General features: G+C 41.1%; 2 protein-coding genes and 1 long non-coding RNA gene across 3 annotated transcripts; 2 read left to right on the top strand and 1 right to left on the bottom strand.

Annotated features, from left to right (window-relative positions):
• LOC121274902 lies at nucleotides 1-10204 on the top strand. The gene is made up of 3 exons (XR_005942320.1): nucleotides 1-110; nucleotides 849-933; nucleotides 10027-10204. It is a non-coding gene; the product is annotated as an uncharacterized LOC121274902 (long non-coding RNA).
• A 695-nt stretch (nucleotides 10205-10899) lies between these two features.
• Nucleotides 10900-11301, top strand: LOC121274891 (histone H2AX-like). The gene has a single exon (XM_041182282.1). The coding sequence runs from the start codon at nucleotides 10909-10911 to the stop codon at nucleotides 11299-11301; it is 393 nt and encodes a 130-aa protein (XP_041038216.1). The 5' UTR covers nucleotides 10900-10908.
• An 887-nt stretch (nucleotides 11302-12188) lies between these two features.
• On the bottom strand, nucleotides 12189-12599 carry LOC121274908 (histone H3). Its single transcript, XM_041182289.1, has one exon. The coding sequence runs from the start codon at nucleotides 12597-12599 to the stop codon at nucleotides 12189-12191; it is 411 nt and encodes a 136-aa protein (XP_041038223.1).
• Nucleotides 12600-13380: the final 781 nt, after the last annotated feature.

The raw sequence follows: 13380 nt of genomic DNA, 5'->3' as shown, positions 1-13380 counted from the left end.
GAAGAGCGCATGCGCCTTCCTTCTCCCGGACTCTGCCATTGAAAGCTTTTCACTCAGTGAGAGAGAGACCTTTGTTTCAAAGAGATAGAAATACAAATATTAGTGCCCAGGTAAGCGAGTAAACAGCGTTCTGATTCCAGCTGTGCTCCGGTTTGTCCGTGGAGACACAGAAATCAACTTTGACACGGGGTCAGTTCAGGGAGAACCGGGGCTGTTTTTAAGTGGCGGAGCGAAGCGGGAACAGTTCCGGAACTTGGAGTGAGCGGGTGGACGGGGAGAGGCCTTTCTGGGGCTGTGTGTGACCCTGCTGAGGGAGACACAACCTGAGGAAGCTGCAAACGAAAACTTTGGGATTTTTCTCCCCTCAAACCTGTAAAGCATATTCCAAGTTTAGCTGCTGATTCATGCAACTTGTTCGCATTTGGAAGGTGAACAGTGGAAACAGGCGGACAGCGAGGATGGGGAACAATCATGTAAAGATCATCTATCGCAGGCACCAGCTTTTCAAGTGATAAGTGTTATAGAAACATTGTAGCAGCCGCTGTTGGTTTCAATTGACGGCCCTTACAATGGGAGCTGGAGATTGAAAGCTGACCTGCATCAATGTCTCTGTCCCCTCGGGTAGTGACATCCTTGGAGCAGGACAGGTCAGGATTGTTTCTGAATGTCACTCAATTGTTGGAAAAGTACCGCAGCAGGGTGCTGAATTGGGATCAGACATTGTATTATTTTATTGTTCTTTATGATTTGCAGAGCATTATAAAAATTGATTATCAGTTAACAGTTTTAATTGATCTTTCAAAATCTCTGCTGATCTTGAGTTACAAGAGATATATTTCTTCCTCTAGGCAAATACATGAAGGAATCAGTTTCAAGCTGATGATTCTCCCAGCCAAATTAAAAGTGCAGGCGCCTCCTTCTGACTGACAGCAGGTATGATATTACTCACAGATTGCAGAGATACAGACAGAACATCATTTCCACCATCACCATGAACAGAAATAGTCAGAGTCAAATTGATGTCATACCAGATACATGTGTTAATTCAATAGTCAAACACTCAGAGGGGAGTGGGGGTTGGGGAGATGGTTGGAATAATCACAATACACTCCTACTCAGTACCTCTGAATGGCAGGTCCACCAATTTCAGTCCAAACTCACAGGCATAATCAGATTGAAGTTTATTCCATTCATGTCACAAGAGTGGAACATTGGCTGCAATTTACGTTTCATGTAATAAAGATGATTGAAATTTACAGATTTAATCCCTGAATGTACCCAGCATTCATAAAGCAACACAATACATTTAATATCAAAGATTTCATACAATATTTTACCTTTATTTTATTCATTCCTGAGCCTTTCTGGGCCTGCATTTAGTTGCACTTGAGAAGGTGGTGGTGAGCTGCTTTCTTGAAACTTTGCAGTCCCTGTTGTGTAGCTACACCCACAGTTCTGTGGGGCAGTGATTTCCAGGAATTTGACACAACAATGGCAGCATATTTCCAAGTCAGAATGGTGAGTGCCCTGAAGGGGAACTTCCAGGTGATGTTATTTTCATCTATCTGCTGCTCTTGTCCTTCAGGGTCGACAGGGCTAAGACTAACATTGTCAATTGCCTCTTTGTAGCTGTTTGTTACAACTGAGTGGCTAGCTAGGCCATTTCAGAGGGCATTTAAGTGTGGGTCTAGAGTCACATGTACAAGGATGGCAAATTTCCTTCTCTAAAGCATATTAATGAGCCAGAAGTGTTTTTAACACAATTGACAATGGTTTCATGGTGATCATTAATTCAATTCATATTTTTATTGATTTCAAATTCCACGACCTCCCGTGGCAGTGTTCGAACACAGAACATTACACTGGGTCTCCAGATTACTAGCTCAATGTAAATACAACTTCGCCATCACATCCCCAGTTAATGATAAAGTACATATTCATTAATAGAGATGCGCATAAACATCACATGCCAGAGCAATATTCTCAGATTAGTTATATTGACAGATCTCTACAAACAGGAAAGTTGAAACCTTAACTCACAAAGCAGATATTGACATTGTGAAACTACAGAAACATACCGGAGATAGAGAGGTGAAGAAGGAAATCAATTTTTCCATCACTGACTTTTCAAAATAGGAAGAATGTTCAAAGCTACAGTAAAATCAAATGGGAAAATGCACCAAAATCTGTAAGTTGCTGATTAAAACATAACAGCCTGCACCAAAGACCAAGTGTTACAGCCAGGGCTGGTGTGGGGGGCTGTTAAGGTGGGGGGAGGTCCATGCTCACACACTAAATTTAAAGCTGCAATGTGAACGTCACACTCAAGTAACACAGGCTGACATGTTCACAGCAAAATCTACAAAGAGCTATAAGATGCAAGCAGACCACCGGAAAAGACATTACTCACATTCAAGAAAATAGGCTTAGATTAATCCACACCTTCTCATACCAGGGATTGGCAGCAAATGAATAAGTTCTCACTCATTTAAAATAACCTGAGTTTCAGCAAATTTTTTCCATTGTCACATTTCTGATCCTGACATAAACAATAGGAAAATGAATCACACTGATATATCACAGCATTGTACATACAGAATAAAATCTGGACATCCACATACCTTTAACTGAGAGGCAATGAGTAAAGTATGCATTACATGTCAGAAGCAATGAATGTCAGATGCATCCTCACAATTCAGGCATAGAATGATAGCCACAAGTGTATTACAGAGAGGAAAAGATCAAGAATAAAAACCCAGAATCAATTACAACATTTATACAAATAAAACACACAATGTCACAGCTGCAAATAACTAGGTGCATTTTGAAATCCCCATGCACAAGCAGGAAACAAATAAACCCATAGTAAGATGTTAAAAAGTGGAAGATACAGTGTGAGCCCACATTCACAAAGCAAAATATAAATAGTGCAGAAGTAAGTAATTTCTCCAATAATATAGACTGGCAGGTAAATATAGGCACCCACACACACACACAAACACATACTCTCGCTCCTGCAATCTCATAATGATATAACATTGAGCCACCACCTCCCCTTGTGCACCAGGGCCAAGGTATTGATTCCTCATCTAAAATAATCATGCAGCCCTCTGCTTCGAATAGACATAGGCAAATTTATTGCTCAAAGCGTCAGAACAGAACAGCAGCTCTGTTGTCACAGAGAGCAGGAATCAGATTCACATTGAACTCAAGTTTCAAATACATTGTGGGGAGACAGAATATTTTTCCCCAATTCACACTCACTGAACACCGCAGAATGGTAGGTCCAGCAATCTCAGTCCAAAACCACAAACATTATCAGATTATAAGGCAGCTCATCAATTTTAGAAGAGTGCAGTCTTAGCTACAGATTGAAATGAACAAAATTAATCCTAAAAATCTACCCTGGGTGTTCACAGTGGAAAACATGTAATTCCCCTCCAAAGATTCCATAATATCTCAGAAATAAAGAGAAAGTGCAATTTTAATGAATACAGCATGAATATACAACACGTGCCAGGTCAATATTCTCACTGTGATTCATAAAGTAAGATCATTACAAACTGATTCAAACAGATATGACATACTTACCATGAGTTCCAGCGTCTCATTCACAAAGACTTTGGCGGAGTAGCAGCCTGAAGGATACACCTTAGTTCACACAAGACCAATGAATGAAACCTGTTTTTGATAAATGCAAAGTTTCATATTTAAATGTGCATTAGAGCCGGGAAACAGTAACAGATTAATGCATTGAAGAAATAGTTTTCACAAACATACATGGGATACATGTTAGGTAAAGACAAAATCTACACTTGTACAATAATGGATTCATATACACAGAGCATAAATATGAGATACACAATCAGTACAATAACTGAGATATAGGGAATTAATTTCAACACAGCTGACGGTCACAGGGTAGACACTTAAATTTCATGTAAATTAATCCCAAAACTACATTCTGTACCAGAGAAAGACAAATGGGAAATTAGCCCTGCACACTCCCACACAAACACTCACAAACCCGCAGAATCATACTCTAATACAGACAGACACACATGCAACGCAAAGACACACACACAGGGACACATACATGAACACAAATGCGCACACCATCTCTTGCAATCATACACAAACACACGCACACAGAAACTTAAGCACAGGCACACCCAGGACCTCACACTCACTCTCACAAACACACACATGCACACAGTAAAAAAACTTACACTTTCATTCCCACACACAGTCACGCAGATATTCACAAACATTCACACCTACAGACACAAACCCTCACACATACACAAGCACATAAAAACACTGCAACACAGAAATGGAATTGCTAAAATTTCATGAATGTCAATCAAACACACATGCACACACACACATACACACACACACACACACACACACACACACACACACACACACACAGCATATGTGAGTACATACATGGAACTTGGACAGTATTTAAACAATTAAATGCTGTGCTGGTAGTTAAGGAGCAGATATTACTCATACACATACACAGCTGCAAATTTGCAGGAACATAAACATTGCAAGTAAACTTTTGCCACTTAGTTAAATCTAACAAGGTAGTGAGACACAACTGATTAGCTGCAGGTTAAGATTCTGGACCAGTTACCTAATTTACAAAAATATATAAAAGTAAAATCACTAAAAAGACACAAAAATAAAAGTCATATTCACTGAAAGATGGCTGACATTTAAATAATAAATGCACCAGACACTGACAGATATAAAATATGTTTCACCAAGGCACACATGCAAGAGACAGAAAGATATCGAGTGAAATCACGCTCAAATACTAGAAGCTGACTGGCGGAAAATTAAAATACACAGTCTATACAGGAAAATTGGAGATATTCATGTAAATACATTTGAGAAAACAAGAAGATATTAAACCTTAACTCACCAAATACATATTGACAAGAGTAGGGAATAAACTAACACCACTCACATAGCAGAGACTGCCAAAAAACACAATAATATTTATTCTCATAAAAGAGACCGAGAGTTATAATGTAAAATCAACAACACATCAACAAGACAGAGATTTACAGAATTAAACCAATTCCTTTGCACTCCAGACACATATCTACAACTGGCAATTGCAAGAATGACCCACACTCACAATGCAGTTATTGAGAGATAAAGAATAGAACTCACATTCACTTGCCACAAAACTGATGGAGAGAGTGAGAAAAAAAAGGTTCAGTTACAAGTCAGGAAGTGCTAGAACGTAAAACAATTAGACATTCACATCGAAAGGCCAACACCAGCAATCACTTACCAGAACCTGACCAGTACTGAGTCGCAGTCACATTCAGAATCCCAGAAACAGATTGACTATATGAACAACTACTTGAACTTCACATCTAATTCCAGATGTTGAGACATTCAAATGAAATCCCACATTTGTCGCAAATGCAATAACATATTAGATATAGAGTTAATCCAACTCATGCAAAAATCACAAATAGTGAGTGATACACAGAGGGGAAAATATATTCATTCACCAATAATACAAGATACTGGAGGTAACAAAATGAATGCAGCTCGATCACATGTTCACCACCCTCCGAGTGAAGAAATTTCTGCTCATCACAGTCCTAAATGGCCTACCCCCTATCCTGAGATTATGAACACTTGTTCTATACTTCCCAGTCAGAAGAAACATCATCCCTGCATCAGGTCTGTTCAGCCCTGTCAGTATTTTAACTATGTCCCCCTTTCATTCTACAAAACTTCAGTGAATACATATCAAAACTGTCCAATTTCTCCTCATGCAACAACCCTTCCAGCCCATGAATCTGCCTGGTGATCATTTGCCACACGGAGGTAACCCTGTATATCAGAATTGCCCAATTTATCACTATTTAAGTAAACTCTGCCATTCTATTTTATGTGCTAAAGTGGATAAATTCATATTTATCCACACTTTACAGAGTCTGCCCTGTTTTTGTCCACTCTCATCTTCTCTCAATCTCCATGAACACTCTTAATTTCCTCCTCTCTCTCACCATCCCTCCTAGCTTTATGTCATCAGCAATCTTAGAAATATTACCTTTGGTTCTTTCATCAAAATAATTGTTGTTTATTCTGAATATTGTGGCCCAGGCACTGATCTCTTCGCTAAATCACTTGTCACTTCCTGCCATTCTCAAAAAAGACTGATTTATTCCTGCTCTCTGTTTCCTATTTGCTACTCTTTTCTCAATCCATGCCCATATATTACCCCATCCAATGCACTTCAATGTAGTACACTAACCTCTTTATCAACAGCTTTCTGAAAATCCAAATGCACCACATCATTTGTTTTTCCCTTGTCGATTTTGCTTGTTACCTCTCCAGAAAAGCTCCAATAGGTTTGGCCAACATGATTTCCTTTCATAAATGCGTGCTGCCTTTATCCAATTTTGTTGATATTGTCTAAGTGTCCTGTTATGACATAATAGACAATCGGTCTGTCATTCCTTGTTTTTCCCTATTTTTTGTTGTTGGAATAATAGCCATTACAGATTAAAGTTCACATTTATATATCATGAAGAGACAGGTATTCCATACACCCATAGCAGGATCTAACAGTTAATGTGTAGAATAAAATGACAATAGAAACATACTCAGATGTTAGCAGCAACATATGTCGACTGATACATAACATAATGTCCAGGGATTGACATGCACCAGGTAAAATCGACGCTGACTTAAAACTGAATGATGCAGAGATAAAAACAAAAACAGAAACATATTTCGGTGATTTCAATTTAGGAAGAAAAACTCAATATTATTGACCATGGAGTGTCAGTGAATGAAAGCTACATTTCAATACCAAATAATGATGGGTAGGCTTAATCCCAGAATCACATAGCCGGCGGAGAATTGTCATTGTTATTTTTTGTCTGGAATACATAAAAACAAACAAATTAGGAGCAGGAGTAGGCAATTAAACACCTGATCCTGCCGCCCATTCATTACGATCATGGCTCATATCATTTTGGCCACAACTCCAATTTCCAGCCCTCTCCACCTAACCTTTCAATGTTTTCCTAATTAAAATATGTCTATCTCCTCCTTTAATTTATTCAGCGACCCAGCATCCACTGCACTCTGAGGTAATTAGTTCCACACATTCATGACCCTTTGAGAAGAGTAATTCCTCCTAATCTCTGATTTAAATCTACCACCCCTTAAACTAAAACTATGGCCTTTCCTTCTAGAATGCTCCACTTGGGGAAACATTCGCTCTATGTCTACTTTGTCTATCCCCTTTAGCATCTTAAATACCGCAATTAGATCTCCTCTCATCCTTCCAAATTCGGCAACTTTCGGCCTAAACTGCTAATTCCTCATTAGATTGGCCTTGCATCTCTGGAATCAATCTAGTGAACCTCCTCCAAACCGCCTCCAGTGCAACTACATCCTTCCTCAAGCGAGGGCACCAAAACTGTGAATACAACGTAAGCTTACTGCTTCAGAATAGACCCTGCCTTGTTGCATAAATGTAATCAAGCAGAGCCTATCTTTCATCCCTCAAATATGCTATCCCTCCGCAGCATTATAAAAGTTGATTTGATCAATTCAGTCCGTATAAGCCCTGGCGGTATAGCAAGCCTCAGTTTCAATACTGGCAGATTTACGCCAAAAAATATGCACTCCGCTCTTGACACTCACGAAAATGTATAAAACAAATTGTTTGATTCCGGAAAATTGGCGCCTTTATTGTCTTCTTGTCCAAAGGCAAAAGCAGAAACTGACAGTTTCGGGTAAACTGTAGGTGAGGAAAAGAGTGCGAGAAAACTTCTAACATTCTGTAACAGAACTGCTTTAACGTTAAGCATTAGAACGATTTGTATAGGATTTTTCCTTTGTTTAGCTAAGACGATTTCTGTGCGATATTTCCTTCGATTACTTTTTTTGGCGGTTGTTTTCAATTTGAAATATAAAATCGTTTGTTTAACTGATGACTTGGCGCCCTTAACTTCCAACTTCATATGTTGCTTGCCCGCATTGGTGAGTCAGGCAGAAATCTGATTGGTAATATGAAGAATATTATGAGCTATAATATAATTGACCAATCAGCTCTGAGCGCACCACCATTCCTCCTGAGGGTATACTGATTCCCCAGCTAAAATAGTTATGCAGCCCTCTGCTTCGAATGGACATAGGTACATTATTATTCAAAAAGCACAGACAGAACAGCAGTTCCACCGTCACTGAGAGCAGGAATCAGATTCACATTGATCTCAACTTTCAGATAGACATGTACAATGCAACAGTCAAATACAACAGGGGGGAGAAAATATTTCTCCCCAATTCACTCTCACTGAGCACCACAGATTGGTAGGTCCATCAATCCTAGTCCAAAATCACAAACATTATCAGGTTAAAAGGCAGCTCGTTCATTTCAGAAGAGGGTAGTTTTAGCTACAGATAGAGCAACTAACTGAAATGTACAAAATTAAAACTAAGAATGGTCCCTCGGTTCCCACAGTGCAACACGTTCAATTCCCCTCCAAAGAACGTATGCTATATCTGAAACAAGGATAAAGTGTAATTGTAAGTCATAGAGCATGGATAAACGACACGTTCCAGGTCAATATACTCACTATGATTCATAACGGAAGATCGTTACAAACTGAATCAATCAGATATGACATACACAGCATGTAAGTTCAAGCGTGTCATTATCGTTCACAAAGACTTTTGCCTAGTTGCAGTCTGAATGCTATAGCTTAGTTCAAACAAAACAACTGAATAAAACCTGTCTTTGATAAATGCCAAGCTTCATGTCTAAATCTGCAAAGAGTCGGGAAACAGCAATAGATTAACGCATTGAAGAAATAGATTTCACAAACATGGGATACATATTTAGTACAGAAGAAACCTACAAATGTACAATAATGGAGTCATATACTCAGCGCTCAAATTTGAGATACACAATCAGTACAATAACAGATATAGGGAATTAATTCCAACACAGCTGACGGTCACAGGGTTGACACTTAAATTTCATGTAAATTAATTCCAAAACTACATCCTGTAACGGACGAAGACAAATGTGAAATTAGCCCTGCACACTCCCACACAAACACTCCCACACTCGCAGACTCAGGCACTAACAAACACGCAAAGCAAACACACACACACAAACACACAGACATAAATGCACTTGCGCACAATATCTCTTGCATACATACACAAACACACGCACACAAAAAATTAAACACAGGCATAGCAAGGACAAACAAAGCATGAATCCAACCTCAACAGAGTAGCAGAAAATTAAATGCAGAGATAGAGTCACACACACAAACACGCACCCACACAAACACACACACAGACACACCACAAAAAAGTCAAAAATACACATAGGAAACCCACAGTCATATAACCTGCCACAGATTGACTATCACAAAACAACTCTCACTCAAGGTTGTTGAATCAATCAGTATCAATTTGAACCTCACATTTATTTCGAGATATTGACAGATTCAGATGCAATTCACTCTCACTGATTGCACCAGGAAATACAATTAATCCCACTCTTGAGTACATAACAGATACTGAGCGATACACAGAAGTACAATTAAATTCACCTGAAATACAAGATAACTGCTTCGTGCAAAAATATCTCGATCACAGTACACAGATAGCAACAGGACATAATGAAATACACGATTCTCAATCCTAAACAGAAATTGTGAAAAGAAATGAATTCTACACGGCAAGGTAGACAGAAATGACATTTACAGTATTAATCCTGCAGTCAGACGCAGTACCACAAACGGAAAGATGCTGAAGGATAACACCTTTCGTGTGTTGCACCAGAGAGTGATACACACGGGAGGAATCTGACGTTTTTACAGCTTGTCAAAAGCTGGTGGTTGCAGAAGCAAAGTCCGCCTCACATTTACTTCCAGGCCCTGACAGCTATAGAATAAAATGCATAAATAAATTGCAGTGACGGAGAGGTTCAGATCTAAAGTCACTATTCCATTGCAGAAAACAGCAAGTGCCGAATATAACAACTTGTTCCGATCAGTATGGAGGGCGATGAGTTGGCCACTACCATTGCTTCTTTAACGGGGGGCTAGCTTGGCCAGTTCCAAAAGCAGCATTAGGCCCGTTGCTTCTCGACGAGTGTTCAGAAACGATAAGGTGCAAGTTAATGTAGCCTGAATATCCGCCGGCTGTTAGGAATGCTAAAAGGACCGAGTTTAAACACGAATGGATTCCTGATTTTAAATGCGAGTGTGCAACTTGCGATTAAATATGTTGTAGTACAATAAGGGAGGCATAACTTTTAATAGTTGGGAACTGACTATGTTAACTTATACGGCGATTTTCTGCAAGAAATTAGTTTTGCGTTTTACAAATGTGCCGGCGAGTTTTTCAATATTGAATAAAACAAAGGATTGTTATTTGCTAAATTGGGGATTGAATTTCCACTTGATGTCAGTTACATGAACCTCCCCGCTCCCAATCAGAAACTAACAGATACAGGTAAACTGCAGACCAGACAAATTAGAGAGAGATTGAGTGAATATTACATTCTTAGACTGAAAAAGTGAATCAGCGATTAGGATTTCAGTGCGATTTATCTTTTGATTTATTTTTGGCGGTAGTTTCAAATATGAAAAATACAATCGGTTAGGAACTGACGATTTGGCGTGCTTTCTTTCCGAATTCAATTTCGTAGCGACTCCAGGTTGGTGAGTCAAGCAGAGATCTGATTGGCAGTGTGAAGAATATGAGGATAATAATACGAAAATTACACTTAACCAATCAGCTGTGAGCGCACCACCATTCCTCCTGAGGGTATAAGAGAACTGAAAGAAGGCGGATATCAGCATTCTCTGTGAAAGTCCTTGTGAGATTGTTAAAATGTCTGGAAGAGGAAAGACCGGTGGGAAAGCTCGGTCCAAGGCCAGGTCTCGTTCCTCCCGGGCCGGACTGCAGTTCCCGGTGGGCCGCGTTCACAGGCTGCTGAGGAAGGGTAACTACGCTGAGCGTGTGGGTGCCGGAGCCCCGGTCTATCTGGCCGCCGTGCTGGAGTACCTGACGGCTGAAATCCTCGAGCTGGCCGGCAACGCGGCCCGGGACAACAAGAAGACCCGCATCATCCCCAGACACCTGCAGCTGGCCGTCCGTAACGACGAGGAGCTCAACAAGCTGCTGGGAGGGGTGACCATCGCTCAGGGCGGAGTGCTGCCTAATATCCAGGCCGTGCTACTGCCCAAGAAGTCCGGCGCCTCTGCAGCCACCAAGACCAAGTGAATCGACCATTCTTTAAACTGAGAACTCAAAGGCTCTTTTCAGAGCCACTTACTTAATCATTGAAAGGGGCGACCTGTTGTCTATCCGGATGTGCGGTAACATATCTATCGATTAGGAATGACATTATAGTTCTTATGCGATCAGTGAAAGCGCTGCTTAGAACGAGACTGGTGCTGTTGCCTTATCCAGACATCAGGACTCTCTGCTGCATCTATATTTGACCAATTGCCAATGTTCAGAAAGACGTTCTTTAATAATTAACTCGTCCCATTTCTAATTAAAAGATGTGAAATTACATACACATATAAACAGAATCCACTCAAAACCCCAAATGCAGTAGAAAGAGTGAACCGGGTAAACAAAATGAATGAAAATAAATTGTCGGTCTGAGGGTTTTAGGAGCTGGAGCTTTTAATAAGACGTCGCTGCTCTTTCTCTGACCGACTAGGAGGCGTTTAAAAGAGCCTTTGTTGCATGTGGAACTGAATCCGGGTTTTAGTGCATGTGTGAACATTCCGATCGCTTCGCAATGAAAACATTCCTGATGATATCTGTGAACGGGTGGGTTAGAGTGAGACGCATCCTGCTAGCACTGTTACATCTTACGGACATCAGTAGTAGGTGCTGCATCTATTTATGCCCAAACTCTTCTATTAAGGAAAACGTTCACATATCATTAAAATAATCGCCTTTGAAATGACCTCAGACCGTCTGAAACATCCGGTAAAGGGAACAAAGGTCAGTTACCGGTTTACAAAGTGAGGAAAATAAATTGTAGGCCTAAGAGGCTAAAGTGCTGGTGTGGTTAAGAGATGGCAGCTCTTTCTCTGACCGACTTGGTGGCTCTTAAAAGAGCCTTTGTCGCACTTGGTGCTGAGGTGGTGTTTTTAGGCGCGCTCCCCGCGGATACGGCGCGCCAGCTGGATGTCTTTGGGCATGATGGTGACCCGCTTGGCGTGGATGGCGCACAGGTTGGTGTCCTCAAAGAGCCCCACCAGGTAAGCCTCGCTGGCCTCCTGCAGGGCCATGACGGCCGAGCTCTGGAAGCGCAGGTCGGTCTTGAAGTCCTGAGCGATCTCCCGCACCAGGCGCTGGAAGGGCAGTTTGCGGATCAACAGCTCGGTGGATTTCTGGTAGCGGCGGATCTCCCGCAGAGCCACAGTGCCGGGCCTGTAGCGATGGGGCTTCTTCACGCCGCCCGTGGCTGGAGCGCTCTTGCGGGCAGCTTTGGTCGCCAGCTGCTTGCGGGGAGCTTTCCCTCCGGTCGACTTGCGCGCTGTCTGCTTGGTCCTGGCCATGATAACAAACGCTGCGGAACACAGACTCTGAGAATGATGAATCCGCTCTGTGTCTGTCTATTTAAGACATTGTCCGTCACCTCCCTCCTGTCCTGATTGGATGCAGCGCAATCCCGCCGAGAAATTTGAAAAGAGCAGCGGGCTGCATGGATTTCTGGGCCCTGATTTGTGGAGCAGCAACTGACAGTTCGTCAATTTCAAAATGCCCGCCAATTTCAGAGGGACGAGAAACTGACATTAAAATAAACCAAGTTTGAAGGCAGGAAAAGTCAATCTGAATTATAAAATATAATAAAATCTCAGTGGTTGTGTCTCCCATTTTTTGGTCCAGGTTCCGACTTCCTGCATCGGAACTCGGATTAAATTCTAATTCATTCCCTGGTCGGTTTGCAACAGGCTGGAATAAAGCTCCTATTGACGTGTGAAAATATGGGATTCACACATAAACCTTTTGAATGTTATCGGTTCATTCATGTCAACGCGCTGGTGAAGTGAAAGAGAAAATGGCGTAGTTCCTGTTTCTGCCGCTGAATGGGTGCGCGGCGGGGTCTTTATGGGGGAGGGGTGCTTGCAGACCGTTTTTTTAAAACGCGTAATGGTGGAAATTTACATTGTTGAACTTTTATGTTCTAATTATTGGATTAGCTAAAATGAGCTGGCGGAAACTGCATCCCTCTCTCATTTCAGTTTCAATGTGTGTTGCGTTTGATTGTAAATCACAACCATGTCCCCTAGCTCGGCGGACCTCAGGTTAATGGATTTCACCATACCCCACTTTCAT

Source organism: Carcharodon carcharias (genome assembly GCF_017639515.1).
Source record: "Carcharodon carcharias isolate sCarCar2 chromosome 39 unlocalized genomic scaffold, sCarCar2.pri SUPER_39_unloc_1, whole genome shotgun sequence".
Classification (NCBI taxonomy): domain Eukaryota; kingdom Metazoa; phylum Chordata; class Chondrichthyes; order Lamniformes; family Lamnidae; genus Carcharodon; species Carcharodon carcharias.
This window is presented reverse-complemented; position numbering and strand designations above follow the sequence as displayed.